Source organism: Parasteatoda tepidariorum, chromosome 2, assembly GCF_043381705.1.
Source record: "Parasteatoda tepidariorum isolate YZ-2023 chromosome 2, CAS_Ptep_4.0, whole genome shotgun sequence".
NCBI classification, from domain to species: Eukaryota; Metazoa; Arthropoda; class Arachnida; order Araneae; family Theridiidae; genus Parasteatoda; species Parasteatoda tepidariorum.
The window spans coordinates 54,061,841-54,079,305 of NC_092205.1; the positions used below are offsets into that span (position 1 = coordinate 54,061,841).

At 29.1% G+C, this 17,465-nt stretch overlaps 1 protein-coding gene across 8 annotated transcripts in view; it reads left to right on the top strand.

The window, feature by feature from the left end:
- LOC107453350 (ATP-dependent translocase ABCB1) overlaps positions 1-17,465 on the top strand; it is a 95,164-nt gene that overhangs the window by 57,489 nt on the left and 20,210 nt on the right. For 7 of the 8 annotated variants that reach the window (XR_011636155.1, XM_071177582.1, XM_071177577.1 and 4 more), the window contains exons 4-14: positions 2,145-2,369; positions 3,763-3,934; positions 4,836-4,960; positions 5,687-5,876; positions 5,994-6,107; positions 7,368-7,478; positions 7,577-7,702; positions 10,867-11,070; positions 11,154-11,324; positions 16,773-16,934; positions 17,018-17,254. Coding sequence is in view for 7 of the 8 variants with exons in the window: in XM_071177582.1 (XP_071033683.1) it covers positions 2,145-2,369; positions 3,763-3,934; positions 4,836-4,960; positions 5,687-5,876; positions 5,994-6,107; positions 7,368-7,478; positions 7,577-7,702; positions 10,867-11,070; positions 11,154-11,324; positions 16,773-16,934; positions 17,018-17,254 (1,837 nt within the window). In the remaining variant the exon portion in view is untranslated. Of the gene's footprint in view, positions 1-2,144; positions 2,370-3,762; positions 3,935-4,835; positions 4,961-5,072; positions 5,152-5,686; positions 5,877-5,993; positions 6,108-7,367; positions 7,479-7,576; positions 7,703-10,866; positions 11,071-11,153; positions 11,325-16,772; positions 16,935-17,017; positions 17,255-17,465 lie in introns of those variants that run through there. The other variant, XM_071177583.1, reaches the window with a different exon arrangement.

The following is a 17,465-nucleotide window of genomic DNA, read 5'->3' on the forward strand; positions in this document are numbered from 1 at the left end:
TGATACTGTTTGTGAGAATACATAAATATATCAATATAATTAATTAATATTACTTTAGATTTATAAAAAGTCTAGAGGATGTGAATATGAAGCGAAATTCAATTTCTTTTTATAAAATGATTAATTTATGCTGGATTTTATTTGTTTCCCTCTAACGTAAAGATTAAAAAATACTGACACTTGAAAAATAAATCTATGTAACAAAAATCTATTGACAGTTGTTTCATACACTGTAAAAATGTTTGGTGTGGTAGATGAATTAAATTCATTTTTAAGCGCAGAACTGTGGTTATCGTGCAAAAAGATATCTAAATTTGATAAAATATTAATTACTGGAAATAATTGTTTGGATAATATATTTCAAAAAATGTGCTTGCTTTTTAAGCAAAGTGTTTTTGCAATGAAGCCACAAATTGATTCTAATGACCATGGAACTACTGCGTTTTCAGTAAATCAGGATTCGCCAAGTGGGCCCACTTTGAAAAACCAGCCCGGGTTTTATTGGGTGGGCCCACCTTGAAAAAACCTACTTGGTTTTTTTTTTCACTAAGTGTTTTTTTTAAAATTTGGTCGAAAAAGAATTATTGGGTTGCTCGGAAAGTAATTTCGTTTTTCCGACAGAGGATTTAATTGTATTTTTTCAAACCCAATTTCACACTTAAGCCGCATTTTCAATATATGTTTTGAGAACTGATATATCAAGTCTTGTGTGTGAAAAAGTTCAATTAATTATGCGCAGTAGGTTTTGGTTGGTGTCCTTTTAAATATGGAGAGCAGCAAGCAGCATTTTCGTCATATTTTACTTTTTTACAATAGAGGAGGTAAAAATGCTGTTCATGGCAGAAAGAAATTAATCGTTGTGCATGGAGAATTTGTGTTGACAGTACGCCAGTGCCAGAACTGGGTTGCAAAATTTCGAAATCAATTTTGATCCCCGAGTATTTTCAATAAAACCCGGGCGGGTTGGGTTTTTTCAAACCCTGTAGTAAATAAGCAAGCGAAAAATAATTAAATAAATCAAATGTGAAATTAAAAAAGTAATAAAAAAATTACAGTGAATACACAATTTTTAGATTATATAAGAGCAATCCCCCACCCCAATTTTTTTAAATGTTTAATTTTTTGTAATTTTAATATGCATATTTTTCTAAAGCAATTATCTCTGTAAGCAATTTTATAAAATTGCTAGTTTAAAAAAAAAAAAAAGAATTAACACGTTACTTTAGGACTGCAATCGTATCACAATTTTTTATGCATTTTTTAAATTCGAATTTTGGGATTGTTTTTCCTTTTATCGATTGAAGCCATCAAAATAAATCAGAAAGTTACAATTGCTAAGCAAACATCAAATGTGATTGAAAATAAAGAACAGATACTTTCATACAGAGAGACATAGGTTCGTTTCAGTGTTATGATGATGGACGTTCTACACAGCCGAAACGCAGAATGAATAAAGAAAACGCAGAGATGCATTCAAAATTGCAAACAAATTAAAACAAGGAAAATGGCGCACTGATTAAAACTTTAGGGAACCAAATCGAACATGGCTTTCGGGTGCCACTAAATTTTGCCTACCTAAAGTGTTGCCAGCCTATCAACACTTAATCCTAAGATGCTATTAATCCCAATAAAAGTAAATTAATTTGCAAGCATCGTTAACCAATTTTAGATATCACTATCCGTTAAGAGGTATAGTATGCCTTTTCAATAAAAATATGCTGACTAACTTTATTTCGAATAAATATTTAGTATTCTTTGTATCAATGTTTTCATTCTACTTAAATCCGATGCATGAGTTACTAAACTTATTTTTACATCGCTGGTAATAAAACTTTCCAACTGTTTATCCATTCTACAAAAATTGAATGTATAGAGTTGAATATATCCCATAGTTATTCTTTCTATATGAAATTAATGTGGTATGCATACAATATTATTGGATCATACGTACTCTAGATAATTACTGTGTAGGTAACACATTGCCAATGAAAAAATCGAATCTTTTTCTAAGCTTTAGTAAAATCAAGTAGACTACTGTTAATATTTAGGGAGCTATTGAAAACTTTAACATATTGTTGACATAAGGTTAGTAACTTCATTTTACTTTCTCAATGTTCCTAATTAAATAATTTTTAATTTTTCAGGACTAGAGAAGATTTTTTAGAAAGTGCAACAATGCTGTGTATTTATAATGCAGCTTTTGGAGGAGTAATGTTGATTTGCAATTACATATTTGTATGCTTCTTTAACACGGCAGCAGCTAGTCAAGCATTCAGAATCCGCTGTTTATTTATGTCTTCAGTGTTGAAACAGGACATCGGATGGTATGATACGCATGAAACTGGAGATTTCGCTAGCCGTATAACTGGGTAAGATATACAAAACTATGTTAAATGATGAATTTTTTACTTAATGATGTTTAAGTTAAATCTTAAATCGCAAAGCAGATGGAATTATCAATTTTTTCCAACTTTCAAATCTTTTAACATTTTGATTTAAAAAAAAAACATGCTATGCATACACAATGAGTACTAATTTTTTTTAATTATACATTTGGGAATAATTGTTTTGACTTGTCTACATGTTGCCTACGTGTACAAAAATTTTTGGCAAAGTTACCGCTCTGCATGGTGAAGACATTTCTGGCAAAGAAACCATAATTTTTGTTAATAAAACCGAAATATACGGTATTTAAACCTCTCATTTTGTATTTTTTCCAGTCCTATGATAACCCGAATACTGTTTTTCGCATTACCACAGGAAATTCTGTTTTTCGAAATTACAGTTCTCATTGCCACATATTTGGTAACAAACACTTAACTAAAAAATAAATTTAACCTAATAAATGTTTTTTTTTTGCCATGAAGGTATCATGATAACATTGCGAACTTTTCCAAATTTAATCCCAAATTAGAAAACCATATTTTATTGTTAATTTTACCAAAATCATTATTAAAGCGCATCAATAGAAATGACCATGCTTTTTGTAGTTTTTATAGAGCCACAAAAACCATAAATTTCACCATATTTTGGTAGTTTTGACTAAAGTTTTTTTCTCAGTGTACTATAAAACGCCCTTCTGTTCCATCAAACAGCTTATTAAGAGGACCTTTAAGACCTGTGCTCACAGAGAACTTATCGACCTTAGTTCTACTAAGTCTTGGAGGGCTACCATCCTAAATCTGCGAAATGGCCCAAGATGAAGAGCAGTGGCTGAATTCTGCCAGCCCTGCACCGGTCATGACTGTCTGCGGAAACATCTGTCTAGATTTGGTATCGTTCCTTCCCCGGTATGCACTCTTTGCAGTTCTGGTGAGGACATGGTCTCCATGCACCTTCTCCGCTGCTCTGCACTTTGCAGGAATTCTATCACTGAACACTATTGGGAAGCTAGAAACATGTTGTGATTAATAGACTCTGTTGCAGCATCTTTTGTTTTTGTTCTTATTTTTAGATGTTTATGTGTGCTGTTACTTTCTATAATCTTCCATTGGAAATAAAAAACTATAAAACTGAACAGAATTTTAATATTAAGAAGTTATGCACTGTATAAAATTGCCTATTGGATATGCAATTGAAAATTTTAATGCTTTAAAATTAAATTTAAATATCCCAAATCTTTATACTTCACTTTATACTCTTAGTTTAAGAAATATAACTCCCAATTTCCTTTCACGGAATGTGCTTTTTGTTTTTTTTAATTAAAATTTTACTACATTAAATTAATTGAGTAGAATTAATGTATTTTTAATTTATTTTCAGGGATTTAACCAGAATACAAGATGGCATGGGGGAAAAAGTCGGCATATGCCTCAGCTTTTTATCTTCTACCTTTTTATGTGTTGGCGTAGGTCTATATTATGGATGGAAGCTTGGATTGGTAATTCTTGCCATAACACCTGTAACAGCAATAGCTATGGCTGTCATGGCTAAGGTAAGTGAGAACTGCTTTTCGCCTAGATTAATATTGTCTTTTGTACTGGTTATTAAATAAAATCTGCTTCTAATATTGTTCCATAGGCTGTAAAAAATTCCAGAAGAAGTTACGGTAAAAAGTACTGGAACCCGGATTGCAGCATGCGTAAAATCCGTTTTACCGTAATTTTATTGCAGTAATACTTATTTAAGTGGACGCCCGGTAGCTGAGCGATAGCGCTTCGCCCTGTCGTGCCACAGGTCCCTAGTTCGATCCTCGGGCCGGGCAAGGTTGACTCAGCCTTTCATCCCTTCAGTGGGTCGATAAATGAGTACCAAGCATGCTTGGAAACTAAACACTGGGGGTTCCGCGTTCGGCTGACCACCTGACCGGAACATCTGCTCCTGCACCCCAGAGCCCAAGGTCAAAAAAACTGAGATGGGCACAGTAGGCCTTGGCCCTCTATGGGCTGTCGCGCCGCTGAGTTTAGTTTAGTTTACTTATTTAAGTGCAGTGATTGTACAGTAAATATTACCGTAAAAATTACGGGATATCAGATTTTTGTCGCGTAAAATTTTACCGTAAAATGTACTGGCACCCTGAATGCCTGAATGCACTTTCTACCGTAATTCTATCCGAAATTTTTTTGCAGTGTATTAGTTTAACAACATAGCTTTTTCTACACTGTTTCGTATAAAAGTTTGAAAAAGTATCCTTCAAAAAATTTGACTTTAATTTAATGGTGACGAACAAATTTTTTAAAAGAAAAACTGTATAAAATAAAGAAGGAAGTGAAGAAGAACTAGATTAGAACATAACACCAATTAAATTTTTATTTAGGCTATTGTATGTGAGTACAATATTAATTATAAGCAGGAAATGAAATAATGTCTTATAGTAAAAATATTACTATTCTTAGATACAAGCAAACGTTTCTAGAGAAGAAATGCAGGCCTATGGTGCAGCAGGTGCGGTGGCAGAAGAAGTATTATCATCTATTCGAACAGTTTCTGCGTTTGGAGGAGAGATCAAAGAAATTCAGAGGTATTAAAATTTCAAATGCAACTTTTTTATAAACTTAATAAACACGAAAATTAAATCAAAAATTAAAAATGGAATTTTTTTTAAGAACGCATATTTTTCTTGTTTTTNGCAGCAGGTGCGGTGGCCGAAGAAGTATTATCATCTATTCGAACAGTTTCTGCGTTTGGAGGAGAGATCAAAGAAATTCAGAGGTATGAAAATTTCAAATGCAACTTTTTTATAAACTTAATATTCAACACAAATACCATTTAAACACGAAAATTAAATCAAAATTTAAAAGTGGAATTTTTTTTAAGAACGCATATTTTTCTTGTTTTTATTATATTTTTATTTCCATGTTAAAAATACTTATACTTTATAAGATAAAAGTATGATTTATATAAATTAAAAATTAAATAATTCATAAAAAATTAAATTTTAATAATTTATAAAAATTAAATTTTAATAATTTATAAAAATTAAAATGTCAATAATTTATAAAAATTAAAATATAAATAATTTATAGAAATTAATATTCAAATAATTTATAAAATTAAAAAATATTTATAATTTATATTTAAATTATGCTTTTGCCTTTGTTTAAAAAAGGTGTTATGCATCAAAAGTCAACTGAAATTTTTCTTTCAAATTTATTATACTTCAAAATGTAACTACCAAGTTTAATTAATAGAATTTGTAATATTTCAAATTGCTAATATAATTTTGTATTTCATATACTTTTCCCAGGTATGAAAACCGCTTACTTCCTGCTATGCGAAAAGGTATCAAAAGAGGACTGTGGACTGCTCTGGGAGCAAGCATAACTTGGTTTTCAATATTTGCAGGATATGCTCTTGCTTTTTGGTATGGCGTTCAGCTTATTATTGAAGGTTATGGTCAAGTAGACCCCGAATATGATGGAGGAGTTTTAATTATTGTTGAGTAACTTTAATTTTCCTTTATTCAAAAATCATGAATAAATAATTTATTTTACATTTACTTATTGATTTTGTTTTAGAAATGGTCTACTTACAAAAGTTTATTTCTTTAATAGGTATTTTTCAATGTTATGTCGGCGTCGATGTTTATTGGACAAACATCTCCATATTTTGAAGCGTTTGCTCTAGCGAAAGGTGCTGCAGCTAAAATATTTCACATTATTGAAAGGGTATGTATTATTTATGTAAACTGAACTCAAACTATTGACTTTACAAGTCTGTTTGTGTATCATTTCACAATTTTTATTATTCATCTAGAGGTTATGATGTTTTTACCCAACACCAAATCATTAAAAGTACAGTGTAAAACTGAGGAGTAATACTTATCGGAAAAAGATGTTGAAAAACTCCAATAATTACACTCTGTTATTTTAAGTTAATACAGAATCAAGCGTCCGTGCTTAATTTAAAGGATGTAGTTCAAACTAAGCTCTTAAATAAGTTTTATAATATTTAATTTCTCTTTTCTGCTTCGGTTTTTGTAAACTTTGTTCGAATTCCTATTGATATTCGCCCAGTGTTGCGCGTGTGTTTGATAAACAAATTTATTGTAAGAAATATTGCATATATGTTTCCTAAAATAATGATTCTTGCTTTATATGGTAACTTAAAAATAATTTTATAGACGCTTATGCGTATCTTATCCTACTATAATTATAAAATTTAGTGTTACTGAATAATAAACATGGTAGTGGTTACTTTACACCAAATAGTTTAAAAGAATTTTCTACGTATTTAATTACACCTGGAACTATTCTTGATTCTTGGTGTAGTTAGTTGAGACCTAAATAGAACAGCATTTTAGAGTAAAGTAGTTGCCACTTTTATTGCGTTCAGATACAGGTAATTTTTTTACTGCTTATATTATTTAAAATCTTGAATATTTTGTAAAATATTGTTGGAGTTTTGTGAATTTCAGTCATTTTTGCATATGTCTATATTTTTTTAGAAACTCCTTTCATATTACAGTTCATGCAATACTTATGATAACATTTCGTGACAGCAATCAACTTTTGATAACTTGTTTATAAAATTAATAACTCAACTTGACTCAAATCTAATAACAAATTGATAGCTTTAACTACATTAAAATGCCGACCGGCATGTGTAGGAGTCAGGGAACTGGCCTTGCATCAGAAAGTTTCTGGGTTCGAAGCCCAGACAAGGCCATGGGTGCTATTTCATTCTCTGAACTATTTGTCCTTAATGTAGGAGCAACGTTAGCCCACCTAATATGTTGCCCTGGAAAAGGGGCCAACAAATCTGCCCTTCAGATGTCTGTATGACATAGGTCATTCCATAATTAAAAAAGAAATTCTTATGGAAAAAAAACTTATACTATTTATCAATTATTTTCTACAATTACATGAAAATGCAAATTCCAATTAAATGTATCTTTTTCAATAAAATATTAAAAAATTGCTTTTCAGAAACCAGTTATTGATAGCAGCTCTGAGGAAGGATTAAGACCAGGATCTTTGAGAGGTGTCATAACTCTTAGGGATGTAAACTTCAATTATCCAGCTAGGAAAGATGTGGCAGTATGTTAATTATGAAAACAATTAATCCAAAATTTTATAAAAATGAGCATAAAGTTCTTTTTACTCATATCTGATATAATTGCATTTATTGTTTTTAGGTATTAAAAAATATGTCACTGGATGTTGCTCCGGGAGAGACTGTAGCACTAGTTGGATCAAGTGGATGCGGAAAAAGCACCATCATTCAACTTGTTCTAAGATTTTACGATACTGATTCAGGAAGTGTAAGTTTCGTTAGTATAAAAATAGGTATTTATTTCAAATTATTTTTTTCCTTACGTGAATTTTTATTTGATTTTAGATTACCACCTTATTTAAATTCAATACTATGTTAAAGTCATAAAACCGCAATCAGTATCAAATTTTTAAAAAAAATATTAAAAAAAATTATAAACTGCGTTCTTCAAATAGAGGAGACAATATTCTATTTTTATCACGTCTAAAATAATAATAAAATGCAGGAGACTACATCTCGTTTGAAAGACGCGGAGAGATTTTTCGGTAGTGACAGAAGTTTATTATATTTATGACACGCTCATCGTTTTTTTTTTTNCATCCAGTGTTTTTTTTTTTTTTTTTTTGAAGTGTGACTAAAAAAGAAATCTTTCCTTCCCTTTAAAGTCGTTGTTTAAAATTGAATTTGCCAAAGCTTTATAAAATATATTTTGTCTATTATGTTTTTTTGACAGTAGTTTCTTTTCTGTAGGCAGATAACTTACACCAGCCGTTTTTTCAGCAGTGAAACACTAAATTATCGACTTTATTTGGGTGGAGCCCCGAGACTAAGTTAATATATTTCATCTGCGATTTCGAGCAGATTAACGAATGAGTAATAATTGTTTTAAAAATATGCAATAATCTAAAGTTCATTTATTATTTCATTAATATACAGTGAATTAATGGAGAATGGAAACATTATATTGGTTATCGGAATGAAAATATCATCATATCGGTTTAGTTAGGTTAGTCTTAATGTTGAGTTTTATGTCAGGTTGAATTCATAGTTGAATTCATTTGAATTCCTATGTCTAGAGTGGAGTCTAGATTAGATTTTACTATATTCATGAACTGAAAACGACTGAGCTAAACTATGGTTTCCGAGAAAATAAAACTGAAAAAGGGAAGAAAATCTATGCTGAGAATGATTATCCGAACATATTTAGTTGAATTTTATTATTTTTATTCGTTGCGAAAAACTAATAAATTTTTTTTTATTAATGCAAATCCTTAGATTCTTTTTGTTAAAGGTCACTGGAAAAAATTTATATCGTTATTTTTTTTTATTTATATATTTCAGATGAAACTTTTATTTGTTTTAACTTAATACTAGGAAGCTTCGCCCCCTACTCGCTGGCGCTCACCAACCCCCGGAACTGCTTTCGCAGTTCATTTCAGATTGCTTCGCAATCCAATGCTCGCTATGCTCGCTCATTGGATTCGTTCTTAACGTCTAGCTTTTGTATACTTTTTTGAATACTGAAGTTCCGAAAACTTTTCACTGTAGAAAATTCTAAACCTGTACATTTCAATATTAATTTGAAATTGCAATTGTTAATTTGGGCATTTGGCGATACAACACTTATAGAATTGAAGGATTTGTTACGTCAAGCGCTCAGGTATCATAATTTTGATCTAGTTGCGCTTCTATGTCATTTTGATTTATGTTGCTAAGTTAACTTTCAAAAAATTTTATGGCTGGCAACAGCATTTTTACTTTTTAAGTTGCTTATTTTCATTTATTTTAGAATTCGTTCTTTTTTTAGCGAAATGTTTTTTAACCTAACCGAATTCTTTGCCGACTGTTATCTCTATAAATGAAGAAAATATAGTAAATATTTAAGTGTTATGAAAAGAATCTTATTTAGTTGTACAAAGTACTTCGGAAAATCGCTTTCGACAAAATACTAAAATAGAGATCTACTACTCACTTCTGCCTATCTTAATAGTATGAGATTGCCGCAGCTGAATTGAACAACCTGATAATGCTCACTCTGGTTATTGTTTCCGTTTTTAAAAGCGCTATATGTTGAGTCACCCCACTAGATTTGCCATGTAACATTTTTAGCAGCAATCATTGGTCGATTTTCTAACGTTCCCATTCGGGGAGTTGTAATGAGGCCTTTTTTTGGTGTCGTGTAAGAGAAATATATATATAGATATCACTTGTTTTTGTTATCACATCAAATTTACATAACAGTTTTTCAAAAGGTGATAAAATTTATCTTCTGAAAAAGAAATACATTATTTATTTATCATAAAATATTCTTTCCTTGTTAACTTTGCATTGAAATTACTATTTTTCGAAAAAAACATTTCGGTTACATTTTATTATTTACTAGTTGAATATCTGCGCTTCGCTCGGCGTGTAGAAAAAGAAAATAATCAATAAATAAGTATTAAACAATACTTCAACAATCAGTATTAAACAACATGCCTAAAACTGAAAGACCAAAACAATTAAATAAGCTATTCTAATTTTTTTAATATACTTATTATTATTATTTGTTGCCCTTTACGGAGATTTCATGTTATTATACGAAGCAAAATGGGTTCTTAGTACTTCATCGCATTAAAATAAAGATCAACTGAATTTGGTATCATTTTCCTTAATGGTACTGCTATTGACCTGCCTACGATTGACAAAATTTACCAGAATCAAGGAGTTTTATCGGTTACTTACCCTGAATTCTAACATTATAACTCTTCCAAACGCTCGTTTACACCCTAGATTCTTGGCGTTAACAACTAAAAAAAAGCATTCAAATTTCATTTCTCAAAATAAAAAAAATAAAAAAACATTCTTTAAATGGTGTAAATGTTAGGAAATTTAATAAAATAATTTAAAAAATCTTTTTTTTCTAAAATTTAAAACTATTAGATATGTTTAAATTATTTTTTTTAAAATACAGAGTTATTTCTATTGAGTTTGATGATAAACTTAAGAGCTGAACTTAACCTCAGGGTAAATTCTGCAGACTTCTCTTACCATTCAAGCTGTTCCGTATCAGCAATCCAGCAACATAGTGAATAACTTGACATAATGAAAAAAAATAATTTAATATTAACGAATTTTAAACAGTTTTTTAAATTAAATTGAGCTATATGAATCTAACACTGATGTTATCTTTAAAATATATGGCTTTTGCTAAATCAATGAGAAATTCAAACGCCTCTTTAGAACAATCTAACTGAAATATTGACTTTAAAACAATCTAGCTGAAACAATTTAAAGAATATTATGATCAGGGACCAAAACTATCTCTTGATGCTCCTGTCCACGTTTGAGGACGCTAGTGCAAATTGTTCTGGAGTTATAAGGGAGACGCACAAACTATTCATTTTATTAATGAAAATTATATTCAATTTTAAGATGATTGATTTTTTTTAGGTTGAGCTTGATGGCACAGATGTCAAAGATTTGAACGTTGGTTGGTTAAGAGACCATATAGGTCTCGTTGGGCAAGAGCCTGTACTATTTTCAACAACAATTTTAGAAAATATTAAATATGGTAAACTAGACGCAACACAAGAAGAAATTGAGACTGCTGCTAAAATTGCTAATGCGCATAACTTCATTGATGCCTTACCATTAGTAAGTCCTAAGACATTTACTCGTCTCAATTCAGCGTTTCGTTTAATCTATATATGTTCTCATATGTAATTATTTTTAAATAGAAATACAATACTCTTGTGGGAGAACGTGGAACTCAGCTGAGTGGCGGTCAGAAACAGAGAATTGCTATTGCACGTGCCTTAATTAAAAATCCTAAAATATTATTATTAGATGAAGCAACTTCAGCGTTGGATACTGAAAGTGAAGCTGTAGTTCAAGCAGCTCTAGATCAGGTAATAGATAAAGAATTATTTATTGATAGGAAAATTTTATATGATTCTTTAAGTGCAAAAGCACAATTTCTCTAGTTCATTTACTAATAACTTTTAATCGCAGGCGTAAACAACCTATATAGGTATGGACAATAATGTCCTCTCCTTGTCATGATTGAAAATTCTAAAATATTAAACTGGGTAAAGCTTCTTTAGGTTCGTATAATGAAATTAAATAAGTATTTAAAACTGTTTTATTTCGGAAATAAAGTTGATCTTTACGTTAATATTTAATGATTAGAAATTTCAACTCTGCACTATCAATCATGTCGAATATCTATTTGGGTATACTATAGCCTACTTCACAGATCGTGTTATTCCTACTAAATTTAACTAGTAAACAGCATTTTCTGCGAACCTGATTTCTAGCAACAAGTAAAAGCATAAAGTGTCTTGTTATAAGTCGCTACTCTCCAGGTTGGAATTGTATTAGTCTAGTTCCTTTGGAAATAATTTATGCTGTTGTTTTACCGAAGTTTATGAATTTAGTAAGCATATTTAAAACTCAGTTTATTAATTAAGCTAAAAGGTAAATGTTATTCCTAGTAAGTGGAAGTAGTTGTGCTTTTTTCATATTATACCCAATTAAATCATAGCACTATTAATTTAGTCGTTTGTATCAAATTAAACCCATTGTTGCCATTTAGTTATGGTAGAATTATCTGCCCACTTTGTAGAATTCGACGCTCTTTAATGTATCTATTTTTGAACGCTCAACTTTTTTACAAAAAATTATTTTAAGTGGTTAAAGTTAATGCGCATAATTTTTCTTGAGTCCGAAAATTTCACTTCATTTCTTATGCTAAAATATACTTTTAATCCTCTTCATTTAATTTTTACAAATATATTGATGATGGATATTTAATTTATTTCAGATTATCTTTCGGTACATATAAAGAACAAGGCCGCCACCCAATCACAATATGAGATATAAAGCGTATTTTATATATTTTTTTCTGACAAAATTATGACAATACAATTCTGCAATTAATAGTGTTTGATAGGTAGTTAAATAGTATCCATTTTCTTATTTTTAGTTTTTTAACTAGCATCGTTGTTTTTATCCAATTAGTGTAAAAGCCTTAGAGCCATCTTAATAGGTTTTCATCAATTTAGACTGCAATTAAATTAAATTTTAAAAAATTAAGAAAGTCTAGTTTTATATTACTTACTCAAAACAACAAGTCGCATTATTTTATTGCTTTAAAGTTTTGAGAAAAAATTCATAGAATTTCTAAAATTATCAAGTTCTACTTCTTTTATTTTAATAAAACAACTCCGTTATTCCCTACTTATTTAAAAGGTATTATGCTGTCCAATAATACTATATATTTATTCAAAAGCTTGTTACGTACGAAAAAGTATAAATGAAACAAACATTAATAATTTAAATAACCTAAAATCCAGGATACTGAGGGTAGAAACCTTTTAATCAAAATTTAAAAAGTTTAAGAAATGTTGTAATAAAAAATGTAAAACTTGTCCTTTGGCTGATAGTTCTCAAATTGACAGTCATTCTAATGTATTTTTTTGTAAAAGTATTAATATTATTTATTTAATTCAGTGCAATTGTTGTAATTTGTGTTATGTTGGTCAGACAGGTCTTGAATTTCATAAGCGGATTAATTCCCACAGATCAGCTATAAAAAATTTTAATAATAGTAATTGTTCCACGGATTATGAAATTTTACATTTTCAATTTCATGATTTTAATAATGTTACTCTTTTTATTTTGGATTTTATGGAAAATTTAGATAAAAGACTTGATTTAGAAAATATTTACATTGGTAGTCTTAAGACTCTTTTTCCTTATGGATTAAATAGTAAATTTAATGGGGAAGGTACTGTTAATACTGAAGATTTTTGTATTTATAATAAATTAAAAGTTTTTGATTTTCCTGGTGTTTGTGATTCAAAATTTAGAAGTAAAAGGGGAGGTGGAAAAGGTAAGGGTAAATTTATTGAGTTTGATGAGTTTTCGAATTTTTGTAACTTACCTGTTAATTTGAATAATATTTTCACTATTAGGAAATATATTTTTGGTTTTAAAAATAAAGTTTTAAAAAATTTCCTTATTAAATTTGGTTCTAAAATTAAATTTGATACTGAACTTGTTAAATTTATAGTTTTGGATTTAATTAAATCAAAAATTGGTGTTAATAAAACTGATTTGCTTTTTAATAATGTTTCTAAAGTCGAAAGGGTTTTTTGTACGATTAATTTTCATGATAAGAATTTTGAAAATGCTAAGTTACCACAGATTATTCATGGTCTTTCTGATTTCTTTCCTTTAGAACAAATTAGGGTTTCTGCTGCTTTTAAATATTCTTCTACACTTAGGAAAAAGGTGTGTAATTATAATTTTTTAAGTCGAAATCTTAATTGTATTTCTAAATTTGATTGTTATTGTAATGAGGAGGGTTTTTCAAAATTTATTATCCAGGATACTGAGGGTAGAAACCTTTTAATCAAAATAATTATCGGCATTAGGTAAATACTCTACTTTTTTGAAGAAAAAAAACATATAGAATTTGAAAATTATCAACCGCTATATATCCTAGAGATGAAAGTATTTTTCAATTTTTCTAATTATATATAATAGGTGAGTAATACTCTATATTACAAAGTCTATTAAGAACCACAAACATCGAGAAAACTATAATATATTCTTAAAAATCTTAGACAGAGAGAATGGAGGACTCTTAATCAAAATAATTAACCGCATGCTTACATTTGATTGCTCTACATTTTGAATGCTCTACATTTTTGAAAAAAAAGGAAAGCCATAAAGTTTCTGAAAATTATCAACAGCTATTTCTCCTAATTAAAACAACGACATTAATTATTATTTTTTCTAAATATGCGCTGCTGACGAATGATAACTCAATATTTAAAAAATTGATTAGAGTTTCAAAACGACGGGGAAACGAAAAAAATTTATAAATTTAACTTAAAATCCAAGATGGCAAGGGAAGAGGTCTTATAAATGGAAATCGAAATATCTCTGACTCTTTTTTTTACTTCAAATTATTTGTTTATTAATTTTTTCTTAGGGAAACTGCTATCAAATGTACTATCTAAAACGGTAGTAACTGTCAACGAAACGTCCTTTTTTTCTAATAGATAAGAGAGTAATTGTTTTCCTGTATATTCTCGCGTGCAGTCCCACACATTTATCATTTCCATGGTTTGACATGTTTTTTACGGAAGGGAAGAGTGCTTAAGATATGAATGGCCTTGCAGAAATGAATGAAGAAGATAAACATATTTGTCATTTATATCATTTCTTTATTTTTGTTTAAAAATATACAGATAATAAAAAAGTAATTGCACTGTATTTTGTCAAGTGTATATTTTTTTATCTATTTTATTTCGCTGCTTGTGGACTTTGGTCTTTTATTATCATTATTTTCTTAATTCCCTCCATTAAAATGAATTACAAACTTTCTCTTTTTAATACTTACAGGCATTCTTAAATATTTTGTAGAAAAATAGCAAGAAATGTGCATTATTTACAAAGAAAGTTCCATTTGAATTGATAGTTTATCTCAATATTTGTTTAATTTATTTTTCGTGTAAATATTTTATTGCATTATTGATTATTTTGAATGTAATTTTATTTGGAAAGGAATTCATTGATTTGTTTTGTTGATGTATATTAAGGAAAATTGATAACGGTCCACATTTTACTATTTATTATCATAGTTCAACCTGATTTAATCTTATCACAAGTTCATTTTTAAGTTCCTTAAAAATTAATTGTCTTTTACATAAAATTCAATAAAAATATAATGCAAAAAAACAATAAAACTATGACTCAAAGTTTTTAATAATGTTAGAAAGGCATTAATATTATTATATCCATTATATTAATTTCATTACGATAATGAAAATCATTATTTAACATTTCCTGGTATTTCCACTTTTATTCATCATAAAAACTGACTAGAGAAAAAAATATGGAAACAATATTGAGAAATTAAGCAAAAGTTTTAGATTTTTTTTCATTAAATGCATGGACGATAGTCGTGAAATAACTTTTTGTAAACTAAATGTTTTTTTGCGCTATTATTGCAATGACAACCAAATCAAAGTTTAAAGTTTAGCATCTTTTCACCAACAATTTATTAATAAATCGTTATGATTTTAAAAATAATCATGTATGTGTACTTTTTAAGACTATTAAAATTTAAATTATTTCTGTTTAGCTATTGCAAACATATTATATTTAGAAATTTCGAAAGAATATTTAACAATGTATTAACCTGTAGCAATTCAATAAGTGTATTTGTAAGTCAATCTAATGAATTATTTAAACGATTTTTTCTTTATTTAAATAATTTCCGAGATTAATCAGTTGTTATGTTTTACCAATTTGTCATCAAATTTTGGTGTGTTTTTAGACTGAATTAATAAATGCATAAATATGTTTTTTTATTTACTAGAAATTTGTATATCCATTATTATTATAAATTATGTATCAATATGTAAAAGCATTCCGAAACAGCTCAGAGGGGTGTGGATGTTAATGACAACGTGACCCCTTTTTTTCATGACAGGAGATGATTGTAATAATGTGGCCTGCATAGCTCATATGCCTTCATTTACTTCTCGGACAGGCCCATCGATTTGAAGCTGGATGGGCTTTAAGCCTCTGCTGAGGATTGGATTCCAGTTCTTCACTATGATAGTTCAGTGTCTTAGTATTAATATGCCCAATGTTCAAACCTCAGATATAAGTGTGATTAGCAAAGGAATAATTTATGTGTTAAATATTTTTTTTTATTTATTAGATATTTTCTCAATACAGTAATAAATAAATTAACAAAATTATTTTGAGTAATAATGAAACGTCACGCTGAAAAGCATTAAACGTATTTTGCAACAAAAAAAAGGAAAAATACATTCTGATTTATAATTTCTCATTAATAGGATCCACTAGTTTTTGTGATTTTGCAGCTATTAAGTAAAACTGAATCATGAAGTTTTACCAATTAATTTCATGTCCATAATAATAATTTCATGTCCATTAATTTCATGTCACTAATCGGAATAAAATGCCAAAGGGAAATTACAAACTATCTCAAAACCGGATTATTTGTCATATGACGTGTAAAAGCTTTTCTCGTTATTTATATTGGTTAGTAAAACTTGGATAGCTATAAAATTATAATAAATAAATGAAAATTTTCAAAACCTACTTTATTTATCTTAAATATAACTTTAGCATAAGATTTTGTTTCGAATTACATATATTTGTAAATAACTTCTTTATACAGGCAGTTATCGCTTCATTCTTATTTTTATCAAGTGTTCTTAAAATAAACAGATTACTAGAGACCTTCTGTCAGATTATAAACGTTTCTTTGCATTTGTATATATTCTTCATAAAATACTTTTCAATTTCAGGCTCGCAAAGGTAGAACAACAATTGTTGTTGCACACAGGCTTTCAACGATTAGAACAGCAGATAAAATTGTTGCTTTATCAGAAGGAAATGTAAAAGAGACTGGTACACATGACGAATTAATGAAAAGAAAAGGTCTTTATTATGATTTAGTTGTTACACAGGTAGAAAGATTTCAAATTAATAGACTTTTTACCAATACATAATGCAGGTGTACTCAATTGCTGTGTAAATTTTCTTTTTTAAGACTAGTAATGCAGAAGAGGAAGAAGAAGAGGATGACGATCTACCGCTCATTGAAGACAGAGCCCGTGCTTTAAGTATATCATCAGATACTAGCCTTCAAAGACGTCTTTCTTCGGCCAGCATTCCAAGACCAGGCATGCATCGACAAATATCAAGTGGCATTGATCGCCAAATATCAGTAGTAAGTGGATATGGTCGCCAAATTTCTGCCTACAGTGCTGAAAAAGAAGGATCAGTGGTAAGAAGATAGAAAAAATTTGCTCAATTTCACATGCTTTAAACTTTTATTATCTATGTAATTGAAACTAAAGCTGTGTAGTCGAAATTCGATGACAATTTTTTCGGGATCAGAGTCGAGAACAGTTGCTCGACTTTGATTACAATTAGTTAAAAGTTAGGTTCCGTATTAAAGGTATATCTATTTAGGGGTTTAGCAAAATGAAAAAAAA